At 33.0% G+C, this 15,166-nt stretch overlaps 3 protein-coding genes across 4 annotated transcripts in view; all 3 read left to right on the top strand.

Moving 5' to 3' along the window:
• LOC108766196 (lymphocyte cytosolic protein 2) overlaps positions 1-7,273 on the top strand; it is a 15,566-nt gene extending 8,293 nt beyond the window's left edge. For both annotated transcript variants that reach the window (XM_018515354.1, XM_018515353.1), the window contains exons 6-9: positions 193-322; positions 5,873-6,043; positions 6,316-6,454; positions 6,793-7,273. In XM_018515354.1, the coding sequence (XP_018370856.1) occupies positions 193-322; positions 5,873-6,043; positions 6,316-6,454; positions 6,793-6,940 (588 nt within the window). In that variant the 3' untranslated portion in view covers positions 6,941-7,273. The remainder of the gene's footprint in view (positions 1-192; positions 323-5,872; positions 6,044-6,315; positions 6,455-6,792) is intronic.
• Positions 7,274-8,811: 1,538 nt separating this feature from the next.
• Positions 8,812-9,677, top strand: LOC108766195 (uncharacterized). Its single transcript, XM_018515352.1, has 3 exons — positions 8,812-8,845; positions 9,143-9,383; positions 9,524-9,677. Exons 2-3 carry the CDS (start codon positions 9,188-9,190, stop codon positions 9,658-9,660), a joined length of 333 nt encoding a protein of 110 aa, XP_018370854.1. The 5' UTR covers positions 8,812-8,845; positions 9,143-9,187; the 3' UTR covers positions 9,661-9,677.
• Positions 9,678-9,806: 129 nt separating this feature from the next.
• On the top strand, positions 9,807-14,374 carry Hr96 (Nuclear hormone receptor HR96). Its single transcript, XM_018515351.1, has 6 exons — positions 9,807-9,965; positions 11,087-11,571; positions 11,656-12,429; positions 12,509-12,725; positions 12,810-13,229; positions 13,457-14,374. Exons 1-6 carry the CDS (start codon positions 9,828-9,830, stop codon positions 13,652-13,654), a joined length of 2,232 nt encoding a protein of 743 aa, XP_018370853.1. The 5' UTR covers positions 9,807-9,827; the 3' UTR covers positions 13,655-14,374.
• Positions 14,375-15,166: the final 792 nt, after the last annotated feature.

The raw sequence follows: 15,166 nt of genomic DNA, 5'->3' as shown, positions 1-15,166 counted from the left end.
CCCGGGCCCCCCCCCCCCATTTAATTTTTTTATTCCCACTAAACCGCCGGAGCAAAAAAAATTTTTTTTAGCAAATAATTAGCAAATAAAGAGCACTAAATTTTTGACTTATCGCGATTTTGATTTTCGATGGTGGGGGGTCCAGATTAATAGGGGTAGTGAATTATTTATGTTACTGTCATGTTGCATTAGCCGGAGGATAATGATTACTTAAGCCCCATTCAAAGGACAAATGATACACAAGAACCACCTCCTTTACCCGCTAAACCATCGCCGCCTCCACTGTCTTCGACTCTTCCCAGTAGAACCAAATCGGAAAAAGGTACGTGTATTTTTCAGCATTATAAATAGAATGTGAATAAACAAGCAATTAAAAAATATTACAGTTTCATATAAAATGTTATAACATGATACAATCTTATGAGTACTAAATTCTGTTGGTAGATTATTTCTTATATTACATTTTGATCTTAGTGATAATAATGCTTAATAGAAAATTATAAATATAATAATTTTTTTTCTTTCAAAAATATAATCTAAAACACTCAAGAACACTTGAGAAAACTTTAAAGATAGGAAAATTTTATTTGTTATTACTCAATACTATATTTAACTTATCTGAAGTATAATTAGATACAAATCATTGTGCGAATTCGTTAGTAGGACATTAGATGTATTAACAATGTCATGAAACATACGTTCTGGCGAACGGGGAAAAAATGCAGGGTACCGTAGACTCGAGACGAGAGACGAGTGCAGGATCATTCGTAAGAACTTCTGAGCATATGTTCGACAAATGCTACTTATTGTTGGTTCCCATGCAATCTGATGCACGCATTGCCATCGCAATACTGCGGACAGTCGCATATCGGCCACAGTCATCAAAGTTGGATTCACGAAACATAACGTTCTCTCTTTGTGATAGTAAAACGACGCAGAATAGTGTTTTGTGGTCGCAGTATGTCAACGACGTTGCCGCAATTATTTGCTATTTTTCGTATGAAAGAAGTCAAAGCGAGACCTTTGACCTTCAATATGAATAAAAGATTTCAAACATCGGGCGGGATCGGCAAGATAAATCGTCGTGGATTTTCAATTCGAAAGTGAGACAACAGTACAAAACGTCGAGTCGTGGAGTAACGTAACGAGAGTCTACATTTTAAGTCTGTTTTCTATAGCTGAACTATGTATACAAATAGGTATATGTTTGTTATTTGGTTAAAGCGAAAAAGAAAGTTTTAGTACAGTCTAGTGCAGGAATAAAAAACAAGCTCTGTTTTCAATTGATATAATCGAAAACTATATATAGGTCTGTTTTTTATACTTGAACTAGTATATACTTTTTGCACTTAAAATGAAATAGGTATGTATGTTTGATATTTGGTGATATTTGGCAATAGCGAGAAGGAAAATTGTAGTACATGGCTCAGGTGCAGCAATAAAAAACAAATCTAATCATTGTATTCACATACAATGAATTCTCTGAAAAGAAACGAAGCGATAAGTTGCACGGACAGAGAAGAGAAATATTAACTATTTCTAATTGTGATTCGTACGACGAACGCGTGTGGAAGGATTTGATAAGAGATCGAGAGAGCGAAATACTGGGTGATGGAATGTGTTCCTGTTTTTATCTGCGTCTGAGCAAACAGCTCCTAGGAGGCCTGGGCACGCGCCTGGCCGATGAGGTTGCCGATATGATAGTGCGGATCAAGAGAGGCCTGTCTACGTGTTGTTATTCGCAACCACCTGAGCCGCCAGGTACACAAAATGATTAAACAACGCATTGTTCAATGACTTATCTACGTTTGCTCCGGTACAATGTCATGCGATCGTAGTATTACGTGAGAATGTTCTACTAATGGAATATCTGTTCGCTTTTCATTTACCGAAGATCGTTGAACCTGGCGGATGGAAATAAATTCAATTTTGGAAATTAATTTTGTTTTTCATGTGCATCAATTTTCAATAATTATATCATATAACTTAATATAATTATATCTTTACAATGGAACTCGTAATTAATATTTGCAATATATAATAATTTATGAAGATAAAATTGTGTGAACTTCCGAAAACGTCCAATGCCCGATTATCGTGAATTTTGGTAGAAATACTCTAAATGACGTTAAATGCCCTTGATTGGATTTTCATCGACGAGAAAGTTTAATGCCAAAAATGTTTGAATGAAGTTATGGAAGTTTGTGCTTATTATGGTAAATATCGACAATAATGGAAGCAGCTCCGATGCTGTTGATCTTGACATATGTTCAGCATTGATTTAGAAGATATAGTAAATTAAAATTCCATAATATGTAGAGGATAAGTTTGAAAAATAATGTTTTTTTAACTATATAGAACAAAAATTTTCTGCTTTAAAATATATTTTATTGTCCATGCGAAGCGATTCTCACTTCTCTCCCCCCCTGCTTAAGGGGCGCACGACTTCCATAATTGTACTGTTGCACATGAGTTTCGACTTTCTACACGAAGCGGCTCTCACCCCCTTCTCCCCCTGCTTAAGGAGATTGTACAGCAAATGTAATATGTTAAGAATTACTTGAAAAAATCACAGACTATTCTATATTGCATTTAATAATAATACAAAAAAATAGAAACAGTTCACTATTTGGATCAAAAGTTATTTAAATAAGTAGTAATATTTTTTTAATTTGTACTCTCTAATATAAATATATGAAAATTATAAAATAATAATAAAAATCTCAATTTTTTTATATAAATACTTTATGAATTTAACAATATTTATGTAAAGTTATCTTGAGATGCAGACATTAATTGTTCAATGAGAGAGAGAGAGAGAGAGAGAATAAATAAAATAAATAATCTGTAAAAATGTGTTGCTCAATAAAACCAGAATGTTATGAACACAACTTTCACATGTATGTAGTTTGTTTAAAGCGTAAATATTAATATATGTGTTTTATGCCCTTACAAGGGCGCACGACTTTCATAATTGTACTGTTGCATATGTGGGTTTAATAATAAATATTTTCCTTCTATGTACGCATCCTCTCCATTCAACTCCTATATAAACTGCGATAAACATGTAGTATACTGAAAATAATAAGCACAAACTTCCATAACTTCATTGAAACATTTTTGGCATTAAACTTTCTTGTCGGTGAAAATCCATTCAAGGGCATTCATTTGACGTCATTTGGAGTATTTCTGCCAAAATTTATGACAATCGGGTGTTGGATGTTTTCGGAAGTTTATCCATAAAATTATCTAAATATCATCGTGATATCAGTATAGGTAAATTATTTAAAAAACTAGTGACAATGCTCCCGAAATAACGTATAGGTAAATTTTATACATTATTCATTCGAGAGTATATTATGTTCATTCTATTAAATTTGAAAACTTCTCGACATTAAAAATATAAGTACATGATCTTCCTTTCGTGTGATTTCAACAACCGGAATTTATGTTATTAATAATCATTGCTCATATTATTTCTTACATTTTAGTTCACTGCCTTAGAAAATAACACGCACTACTGACAATTTCATTTTCTTTTTACAAAGAAAACCACCTTTATCGGATCTTCTTTGTTTCCCGTAATCACTGCATAGGATCGTTGACTCTCCCGTTCTGATTTACGGAAGTTATTCTTGGACACGCTTTGAATTGCTCCCATGCCGAGAGACCAACGGATTGACCACTTTTCTTTTTTCGCAATGCTTTAAAAGGCTCTCTCTGGAGTCAAATATCAGTTTCGTCGGGATTTTTACGACAACCGTATCGTGTGCGCGTTTTTCAAATCAATTTCCGAAGAATGCATTTTAGATGATACAAAAATTCACGACACTATACTGTTGGTACTTTTAAACGTATTCGTATCGAGATATACGTGACAAATTTGTGACACAATGGCAACTATAATTAGCGATACAAAACGAAATATATCGTTCCATACGACGATACGCCGGCAAACGAATTTTTCCGAGTGTTTGACACAGGAAACTCTTACGCAAGCTAGACTTAACTTAGCAAGTTAGTAATGTGATTTACCTGTATTTTAACACTAAAACCGCCGATAATGTTATTTTAGTTTCACTAATAAGTGCTTCCCATTTAGTGATACAAGTTGATACAAACCTCATTCTATCTTTCTTAATATGCAGTAACAAAGATGAAACTTGTGTCGACTTATATATCACCAAATGATAAGCACCTAATTATTTAAATTTTTTCTTTTTTGTATTAAATATACAGTATAGAATATTGAAAATATATGAATATGATGCAAATATTTCTAACGATATAAATAATTTAGAAAAAACATAAGTCAAAACGCTGGTTATCAATTGTTCAGCTAAAAGATCAAATAACAACTTACCTAAAGAACGGGTCAAATAATTTTCCATACCGTATTTAGAAGAGATATCGAATAAATTCAAGAATGCAATTAATGGGGTTTGTCATACGGTTTCATTTTTTAGTTTGAATCAGTTTATTAAGGTCCATAAAGATTCTTTAAATAATGAATTAAAAAGAAATGTAGCCTACAAGATCAATTGTGATTGCGATGCTTCCTATGTGGAACAAACAGGGAGAAAATTAAAAATCAGACTCTCTGTACACCAAAAGCATATCCATAGTCAAACATCCACTCATTCAGTGATTACAGAGCATAGGTTGCAAAACGATCATGACTTTGATTGACAAAACGTAGAGATTTTGGATGTAGAGAATTATTATAACAAAAGGTTAATTTCGGAGATGATGCACGTTAATCGACAGACCAATGAGTTAAATCTACAACATGATACCGTTGACTTAAATCATGCATACATTGAGATTTTCAATAAACTTTAAGGTTTGTTCGTAATATAATACATGTCATAAACTTTAGTTTGTTTATCTTTAAATTGACCGCTATGTTACTTATTTAGCAATCATTATTTAACCGACTGTCGAAATAACAAGACGCATATTGTTCTCGCAGTTATTAATTTTAAAATTTGACGATAATTTTTAACATATTAACGAGTTACAAAATGTTACATAAGAAAGATTCATTGTTCAGTGTAGAAGCGTCGACTTAATTTTTAATTATACATACGATAATTTAATCATTTATATAATTTTAGCTTGAGTTCTTATTGCCTCAGCTTTCTAACTTTGTGAGTATGTGACTTACCTCACACAGTTAACAGTTCAATTTTGAGAAGAAAAACGTTGGAGATGTTATTTTGTTATGCAATACTCCAACCGTTGCGCTAGGGGGAAAGTTTGCTGATGAAGACTCAAACCATGAAACGTGGAAATGTTCAAAAAGTTAGATTTATATTTTTAGTATTAAGAAGAATTGCGCTAATTGATAACCAGCATTGACTCCTATTGCCTGTACTGTATGTTTTTTCTAAATTGTTTTAATTTAAGGAGTCTATAAAAACTTATTATTTTTTGTTAATTTGTAATTTCTCAGATATAAATAATATCATAATAATTCCTCTTTTCACTAACTGAAAACAGGAATAGGAAATTGTTAAATTAGCACCTTCGGTAGTTTTAGCAGGACATCATCGGCGATGTTAATTAAGAAGATTTTTACACGTTTATACAACGATGTATATTTTATTTATGGTACATCGTTCTCATCTTTATAAATCAAAATTCTTATTAAATTATATAGTTGTTGAATTACTCTTTTGATAACACAAATTTTTAATATTATATGCACATTTTGTTTGTATTCTTTGGAACTTTATATTTGTTGTACGAATGTAAAAAATTATTACTCATTGATACATGTATTACGTAAATACGTGGCAATTATTGTATCGATTTACGACATTCTCTTGTATGTTGGTCTTTATCTTGATATATTTTTACATATTTGCAGAGCGATCACCGGATAAGAAATCAGCCACGTTACCTCATGCTGGCGGTAACACTTCGATGTCAACCGAGAGAGCCACACGGCCACTACCACCGCCGCCTGAAAGATCTTATATAGACAAGCCCTGGTTTCATAATATTTCGAGGGAACAAGCAATTATTCTAATCAAAGAACGTATGTATTAACTAGGTTTTTTAAATTAAAATTATATTTCTAATGCTTAAGCTTTGCAAAGAGAAACTCAAGCATAAATTTTTTTAATTATCAAAATTGAAGTCGTGAATTATAACTTTAGAATACATTATAATAGAAATATCTTATATCAATATATTTGATCTACTTTATCATTTTTCTATTATAAAACTTTTCACTTAAGATACGAAAATAATGTAGAATTTATAATTTGATAAGAAGTAACTATTGAATATGTAATTGTACATTTTTAGAAGGTACTTACAGTAATCCGCAAGACGGATATTTTCTTTTGAGACCGTCAATGACAAATCTTGGTAATCCTTTAACCTTGGTTCTTTGGTACAAGGATAGGGTCTACAATGTTCCGGTCAGAAAAAGAAGTGACAACAGGTATATACCTTGTTTATTAACATTATTATTATATTAAGAGGTTTTTTGCCGTATATTTAATAATATTCGAATCCAATTTTAGCTGTTGTGAAAAACATTATGTTAATATTGTATTAACGTGATAAAATGATTGGACAAAATCTTATAGGACCAACATTTTACATATAATTGAAAAATTTTGATATATCAGCTTATTTTATCTTAAGAGTACAAATATGAAAATCATCCTTTTTATTGATAACTCGCGTGCAATATTTATAAAGTTATTTTTTGTTAATTTATTATTAACATGTATAAATAAAATTTGATTTAAAAGAATGTTATCTACAATTGTTTAGATACGCATTGGGCTCTGCGAAAGTGAACGAGCTGTCTTTCTCGACGGTTGAAGAGATCATAGTGTTTCATATGAAGGAAGAACTCATGCTCTACAGCGGCGGCGTACAGACCGGAAGTACTAAATTGACTGATACTCCACCAAAATGATTTTAGTCCACTACGTCCAATTCTACTTTAGGCAGGAAGAAAAGATTTTCGTCGATAAAATTTCGCTGTACATAAGAGTTATACATGACGTGTATAAACACTGCCGAGCAAACATTTTTGCTAGATATTTCAACAATATAAAGAATAGCCTGACGAACAAGAATTTAAGTGGTGCCTTTGTGTACATTTATAACAGATACATGAATTAATCATTTTCGTAATCGCGTTGCATAAAATATTATTGTTAATATTATTCCAATAATAAGTTCTGATTCGATTTTTATGTCTAAGGTTCATCTTAACAATTATACGTACCTTCAATAAAATGACGTAATAAGCTCGAATATTGAACGGATCTCTATTATGATACACATATTACATATATTTTTAATATATATCTCAATCTCTTATTAAATAGGTATATTAAGAATTTAAGAGTTTATAGCGCGACTTCATTTGTCGTTTTAAAAAAAAAATTTGGCAATTATACTGTTCGCTAGAGCAAAGTTTCAGGTTTAATAGAATCTATGTTTTTTTTAAATTGCGGTGTGCGCGTTGGCGATTTTTGTTAATGGAGTTATGAGCAATTAAAAAAATGCTTCTTTTATTTATCCTCGATAACTCAATAATAAAAAATTAGAGACATTAAAAAACGATTTTGTAGGGAAAACTTTAAGCTTTCACGTTATAAAGTCGAAAATTTTTACAAGTTTTTTTGGACCGTGTCAGATCACAAAGTGAAAAAAATTTCGTTTTTCCAGCTCGTAGCTTTCTATATGTAAAAATTACCAAATTCATAGAAATTCAAAAAATATAGCGACCTTTCGAAAGTTGAGATTTTTAATTTTTTCTAAAGCCCTTTTTTCTATTTAAATTTTGTTCATTTTAATAAAATTATAATTGCTTGAATTTTGAAGTTTGTAGCGTTATAAACTTTTGTTCCAATCTAATATTTATGGCTACGATATGCGTACAAGAGAGTAGTTTTTAAGATGAATTTTGTGAATGCTTCGTTAAGCGGGAAAGTAATATTGTATTGTTATTTTTTTATCAGTATTGTTATATTTTCGTCCATGCATCAGTCACTTTTTTGATCTACGACGACTGATAAATAATTGTTTGTATGCACGTGGAGATATTTTGGCTTTCAAGGAACCAATGACGTGTATGAAGATTTTATTAAATCTTTCTTAAAATATATATACAGATGCTTCTCTATGCGTATACGAGACGAATGTTCGCACATCCATGAACGAAACGACGCAATACCGATCCTACCGTTTTCTTCCGTAGCTGTTTACGTTTTCTCTTGTCTCTCATCCTCTTCCTCGTCAATTGCGACTATGCGCGATCCAATTTTGTAAATGTGAATCATACGAGTCGCGCACATCACGTCTACGCCGCTTAACTGTATCTTTCTTACTACCGAGAATGTGGATGATAACGATAACGCCGACCAAGCCGTCGAACGTATTGATAAACGATTCCGAAGTTGTTACCATCGTTGCGCGATCAGTAGTGGAATTCCTTCGGTGGGCGAAGTTGATTCTTGTTAGTTGTGGAGAGACTTCCAGCGATCGATCGTCATAGACTCGTGTAACTGTATACGTTATCTCTTTTCGCGTAATCACGACAATTATCGTCTACGTGTGCGTGCCCCTGAACTGTGAGCTAAGCTAATTGATGGAAGTGAAATCATAATGTCCTTCGCGTTAACTTGGGTGTCATGAGTCAATATATCTAACCAAATCACTAAGGACTCGATGATCTCGGAGGAAAGAAACACTTGTGATAAATAAATCGGATACTTAGGTATATTTTTTATTGAATGTTTCTGACGTGACGTAATAATTAGAAACTACTGCGTCGGTAAAATTGTCACATTCGAGCGCTAAATGTTATCTGGTAATAATCTTTCTTTAATTATAACGGGGCGGGGCGTGTTATTGATATTGTATTTATTTGCTTGCTGCACACAGGATTTTGCACGAGTTAAATTGTAATTACTTCGTAAGTCATTTATATCTATTTAATTTTAGCAAAAATTTTCAGCATTAGCTAATTAAGCTCCAATTTATAAAGCCTGAAAAGGATAAGCTCCAATTTAAAAAATGCCTGAAAAATTCGAAAGCTTGTGATGAAGAGTTTCCGCGTTTAGTTTTTCTGCGCTTTTCTATCAAAATTGTCCGACGCTTTTATCAGGAAGAAAAAGAAATTTTTAGGAGACTCGGACTGCGTTCATTTTGGATGCTTACAATCTTATTTTATATATACGATAATCTTTTCGGAAGCCTGTTTGAAAGTACGCGCGAGAATGGCCTGCGATCACGTGGACGTTGTGGAGGTCGTGGTCGTGACTCGTGGATGAGGCCTAGTTACATTTCGAGAACATGTTTGCGATGTCGTGGTACCTCCAATGATGGATACATCTATAGTACAAAGGGTAGGCAAGAAAGAGGGAGAGGGGCGGCGGGATGAACGGATTATACGACGAATTTGTGCGCACCGTCTCATTAACTGTTGATAAGTGGAGCCGTCAATTGAATGCCTCATTCAGCACTATCACTTAGAAAACTTTTGTAGGCGCGGATTTGAGCGGGGCGTGTTTAGCTGCGTTGGGCGACGAGGACGAGGAAGAAGAAGAAGAAGAAGAAGAAGAAGATGCTGTCGTGAAACCCGAACTCCGACCTGGCCCCCGGCAGGCACTACGGACGCGATAAACAATGTTGACGTGAGTCAATGGCGCTCCGCGAGCAAGAAGACGTTGCAAGGGACGGGATAAGACGAGGGTGAGAGGAGCAGAGCGAAAGCAAGATTACAGAACGATGTTACTGCCTGTGCGAGTAGATAAGACGTGTTAATCGTGGAGAACGCTGATCCAAGAGCAATGGATGATGAACAGCCGGCGAGGGAAGCCAACAAGATCTGTGGAGTCTGTGGTGACCGGGCACTTGGTTACAACTTCAACGCTGTCTCTTGTGAGAGCTGCAAGGCTTTCTTCAGGAGAAACGCATTGAAGAACAAGGTGAATTCCTCCCCCAATATGAAGCATTTTTATTATCTGATTATCTCGCAGAGTAAATAATCTTAATTCCATATTCAAAAAAACCTTGATTTTGAATCTAGTCCGTATTTATAGTTAGATCTTATATTTAAGACTTCCTTAAATTTATCTTTAGATGCTCAGTAGTCAATAAAGTAATTCGTAGAGCATCTAAAGATAAATTTAAGGAAGCCTTAAATATAAGGCTTGATTATGAATACGGGTATAATTTCTCGAATTCTTCGAGACTCCATTGAATTTTCTGTTCACATAATTATTTCTGAGGAAACTGCTTTAAAAAGAAATTTCATTTTATCTTCCAGCATTAATTTTAATGTCGAAAAATTCTTTCTTAAATTTAAATATGACTTATTAAAAGAATTATACATTAGATAAACGTTGTTGGATGATTGCATATGACTCATTAGTAATCTAATGCTTTATGAACTTCAAGTTCTCGAAAAAAAAAATCACGTCATTGTGTTAAATGTATTGGTTAGTTTGAATCATTTCGAAAGAACTCAAGAAGATTAATCTTAATATTAAAAAGAATTTAATTCAAATTCAGTTTTTTTATCATTTAAAAAGTGGATCAAATCTTTTTTAAACCGAAAATTTTTTTAATTTTCTATAATTAATTAATAATTTCATGTTTTGAAGATCTCGTTATTGAGAAGAACTTTGTAGTATTCATCGGTCGATCGTAATTTGTTTACTAATGCGATTGGAACATCTCATTTGACCTTCCAAAAGATTAATAATGGATATATAGAAAATGCAATTATTAATCTTAAAAGCAACATCTGCACATTGAAATTTATTGATAATGGACTGTTAAGAATATTAGATAAGATGTATTTTCTTTCAGATACTGATGTTTTAGTACTTAAAGCTGATATTTTTGCATTTAAAATAATTTTCATTTAGCAGGGCAAAAAATTATTATGATTTATTTGTGAGATTAATTAAAAACAGACCGATACGGATATCAAGATAACGAAATTCTTTGCTTATATGATATTTTTGAAATTTATAAGAATGTTATCAGTAAAATAGCATACTTTATACATTAAGCTAAAAAGAAACATGTATTCTTGTTGTAGGACTTTAAATGCCCCTTCACGGAAAACTGTAACATCACGACTATAACCAGACGATTTTGTCAAAAATGTCGTTTGGATAAATGTTTCAATATTGGCATGCGCAAGGAATATATTATGTCTGAGGAGGACAAAGTCTTGAAACGTAAGAAGATCGAAAAGAACCGCGCAAAGAAACGATCTCAGCTTGACAATGGCAAAACATCGAAGACCAAAAAGGACTGCGTGGACGACTGTACGTTTGAAGACACGTCAATGTCGGTCAATTCGGTCGCGTCGACAATATCGGAAACATACTTTTGGGAGTCCGATAGAAAATACACAGACCTAGATAGCAATAGGCAAAACGTCGTTGAAAGTATAAGCCCAGTGACAGCAGCGAGCGTGCCAAGTCCTTCAAGTCCACCAGAGAATACGAATATCGCCGAAACAAAAACTTTAGACATGCTGAAGGAGTCCGTTCACGGTTTGAGGACTAATCTTGTAAGGTATGACCAATTTATCTAATATGTAGAGAAGGACATAGAAGTGAATTAATCAATAAAGATTAAATAGATATTGTCTGTTTACAGCCGCGCGAGATTCGCCGATCTCAATGTAGCGCCTCAGAGTGTAGGGACGGACAAAAACTCTTCTCTGAATTCAGGGAAATACGATCAAAATTCATTGCAATTCAATTCAGAGTTCGCAAATGTTAACCGCGAATCATCAAATTACAGCTCTGCGTTCGAAGAAAATGTGCCAAATTATTCCAAATTTGAGCAAACTCGCGAACAGAATTCTTACGTAGATCGCGCTTTGCAAGGCGAGACAAGTCAATCTGACCTGAATTCGTCGTCGCAACTTACGAAAGAAGAAACATCAATATGTCAAAAGCCGAAGGAAACGTGTTCGAGCGGGAGTAATTTGGTCGCAAAGTTTAAGCAGAATCCCAGCCTACTGACAAAGTTTGTCAGTAATCCAAATTTAGTAGCGAAAATATTTCAAGATCGGAGAGTAATAATGAAGATTATGACGAATCCTGACATGGTCACGTGCTTGGCAACGGATCCATATATCACGCAATTCTTGGAGGAGAACAACGCAATCGATACGACGATCATTGGGCATGATTTCAAAACAAAAGTTCAATCCAAAGAAACTCCGGAAAATAATAGCGGTTCGAGTGATTCTAGATATACGCTAAGATCTAAAGGGAGTCACGTGGAAAATCCAATCCTGACGGACTTGATTACGAATCGTAACTCGGAAGATTGCAAAGATCAAAATTTAGAACCTAATATAAATACAGACTGGAATAAAAATACAGCTGACGTTACCAGAGATATTCTTCAGGATGTTCAAAGGTAGTCCGATGCATCATATTAGGTGTCATATTTTAACGATACGCTATGAAATCCGCTTAAAATTTAATATTTGTTTCAGGATAGCAATTGCTGCCAATTCTATAGAGTCTATCTTATGTGAAGCCATCAAATTAGAATACTCAGCATTTTCTAGTTTCGGTGGTAACCAAAGCAGCAGGGAATTGAATGATGCCGAGAGAGCGAAATTGAATGAGCTGATAGTTGCTAACAAAGCATTATTAGCTCCGTTAGACGATGATATAACGAATTTGGTTGATGAGGACTGTAAATTCAAAGTAACATATCCAAAATGTTATGTCTTTCGTATATGTATAATTTGGGAAAGATAGATAATATAAACATAAAATATTTATTTGCAGAGTAATTTTGGACAATCTGATCCAATGTTGTTAGATGTTATAAATTTAACGGCTATAGCAATTAGACGCTTGATAAAGATGTCTAAGAAGATAAACGCCTTTAAGAATATGTGTCAAGAGGATCAGTTGGCTCTGTTAAAAGGTGGCTGTACAGAAATGATGATCTTAAGATCAGCCATTAATTACGATTCGGATAAAGACATGTGGAAGATACCCCATAGTCAAGAGAGCATGTCAAGTATCAAAGTTGACGTTCTGAAAGAAGCGAAAGGAAATTTATATGCGGAACACGCAAGGTTCGTCAGAACATTTGACCCTCGGTGGCGAGATGAAAACATCATTTTGATTTTAAGCGCAATTGCTTTGTTTACTCCTGATAGACCGAGAGTTGTACATGGTGATGTTATTAAATTGGAGCAGGTAAGTCAAACAATTTTTTAAGTAACTTATTCTAAAACATTCTTATACATTAAAATACATGTATATGATTTACAGAAAAATTTACATAATATTAAATCAATATAAAAGTTAACAGTCAATTTATAACATGTTTTCTTTAGAAAAGTCTTATTTTTTTTAGTCTGATACGAAACATTTAAAAAATTAAATTTGTAAGATTATATTTTTTATAGATTTCTTTCTTTCAGAATTCGTACTATTATCTCCTTAGACGATATCTCGAGAGTGTTTATCCTGGTTGCGAAGCTAAGTCCACATTCCTCAAGTTAATACAGAAGATTTCTGAACTCCATAAACTGAATGATGAGGTCGTGGGAGTTTACTTGAACGTCAATCCATCCAGCGTAGAGCCGCTGCTTATAGAAATATTCGATTTAAAGCACTGATTATTAGTTTGTAAAGTCATGAGTTTCTACTTTATGTGTATAATAGGGAAATTGAGTTAGTGCATTCGAATATAGCATTCGTTGCACATGTTTCTAGGGTTATTCATAAACGAGGAAAATATGCGATAGCTATATCGCCGATCTGGATATTTTTTATGAAAATGTGATTATTTAAGTAAAATTTCAACTGGATTGCCTCCTGTATAAATGGTATCAATACGTTTAAATATCTTCAAGCGATGAAATGAAAACTATATATATATATGTAAAAATATCGAAATAGTTAACGTGAAACTGAAATGTATACGCGTAAAAATCGCCAAGAATTAACTATATTTAGAATATAGACATGAATCCAAATGGATATCAATGTCTATTATAGTTTTTCAGTCCTCATCACAAGTGGAACGAGTGATTTGTGCGTCTCAATCCGAATAAAGTTGATTAAACTAGGACATTAAGGTAAGAGTGCCGTAATTAACAATAACAATATTTTGCTTCTTAGCAAGCACATGTTATATCATTAAGTATTTCGCGAAGTATCTTGAACTCGATATCATTCTCAATGCGTACTGAGAATACATGTATGCGTACAACGACAGCATAATAATTCCTAAATGGCTGTTTCGATCATGTTTTCGAGAAATAGTTAAATATATATATATATATATATTTTTAAACACAGGATCGTTAAATTTTAAGTAAATGAATGTTATTCAATGCAACAAGTTCATATATTTCATATATATATATATGTGTGTGTGTATATATATATATATATGTATATAATATATATTATAGAATTATAATTGTCGTTAAAAATTTGTTTTTAAAAAAGATTCTAATGATAAAAACTCAACTATATGAATTATGGTAGTTCCAGCTTTAGCCAGAGTCTACATGTAAATAAGAGAGAGATATTATACTTGTATATGTGTGTTGCTGCAATGTACACGAGATAAATTGTGATATCCTGATATAAATATATTTTTCAAAAATATATTGCCACATAATTTCATGCCAACGATAAGCTTCTCTCGTATTATATATATTTAATTAACACTAATGATAATTTTGTTACATCTCTTACCAGATATAATACATCTGTGGATCTCTTAATCATTTGCGTTCGTTTGTCGGTAGAAAGCCAAAAATGTACAAAATGAGGATTATTATCACACCAATACAACCCGCGAAGAATACGAAGCCAAAGATAAACAAAACTAAATACAATACAATTTTAATGAATAGACTGAAAATCAACCATACGCAGCTCCAGGCCGTATCCCAGATGGCTTTTAGTCCCATTCTTTTATTACTGTGAAGTTTGATGCGTATAAAGGAAACAAAATCCAAATTTTAATTGCACTATAAAAAAATTACTTGGTTCTTGTATATCTATCTTCTACCTATCTTCTTCTACTATGATTCTGTTAATTTGTTTTTAAGTTTATAAGGATAAAATAACCCTAAAGTACATCACAACAGCAAGAAGATTTTATTATATTGATT

This window comes from Trachymyrmex cornetzi, unplaced genomic scaffold (assembly GCF_001594075.2).
Source record: "Trachymyrmex cornetzi isolate Tcor2-1 unplaced genomic scaffold, Tcor1.1 scaffold570, whole genome shotgun sequence".
In the NCBI taxonomy this organism is placed as follows: Eukaryota; Metazoa; Arthropoda; class Insecta; order Hymenoptera; family Formicidae; genus Trachymyrmex; species Trachymyrmex cornetzi.
This window is presented reverse-complemented; position numbering and strand designations above follow the sequence as displayed.

What these genes read in the sequence shown, in the direction of transcription:
- LOC108766195 (XM_018515352.1), top strand. Translation starts at nt 9,188, where the DNA reads ATGCTTACAATCTTATTTTATATATACGATAATCTTTTCGGAAGCCTG. An exon ending in ATACATCTATAGTACAAAGG is followed by an intron (nt 9,384 to 9,523) that starts GTAGGCAAGAAA and finishes AAACTTTTGTAG; the next exon opens with GCGCGGATTTGAGCGGGGCG.
- Hr96 (XM_018515351.1), top strand. Translation starts at nt 9,828, where the DNA reads ATGGATGATGAACAGCCGGCGAGGGAAGCCAACAAGATCTGTGGAGTC. An exon ending in GAAACGCATTGAAGAACAAG is followed by an intron (nt 9,966 to 11,086) that starts GTGAATTCCTCC and finishes TTCTTGTTGTAG; the next exon opens with GACTTTAAATGCCCCTTCAC. An exon ending in ATGTTATTAAATTGGAGCAG is followed by an intron (nt 13,230 to 13,456) that starts GTAAGTCAAACA and finishes TCTTTCTTTCAG; the next exon opens with AATTCGTACTATTATCTCCT.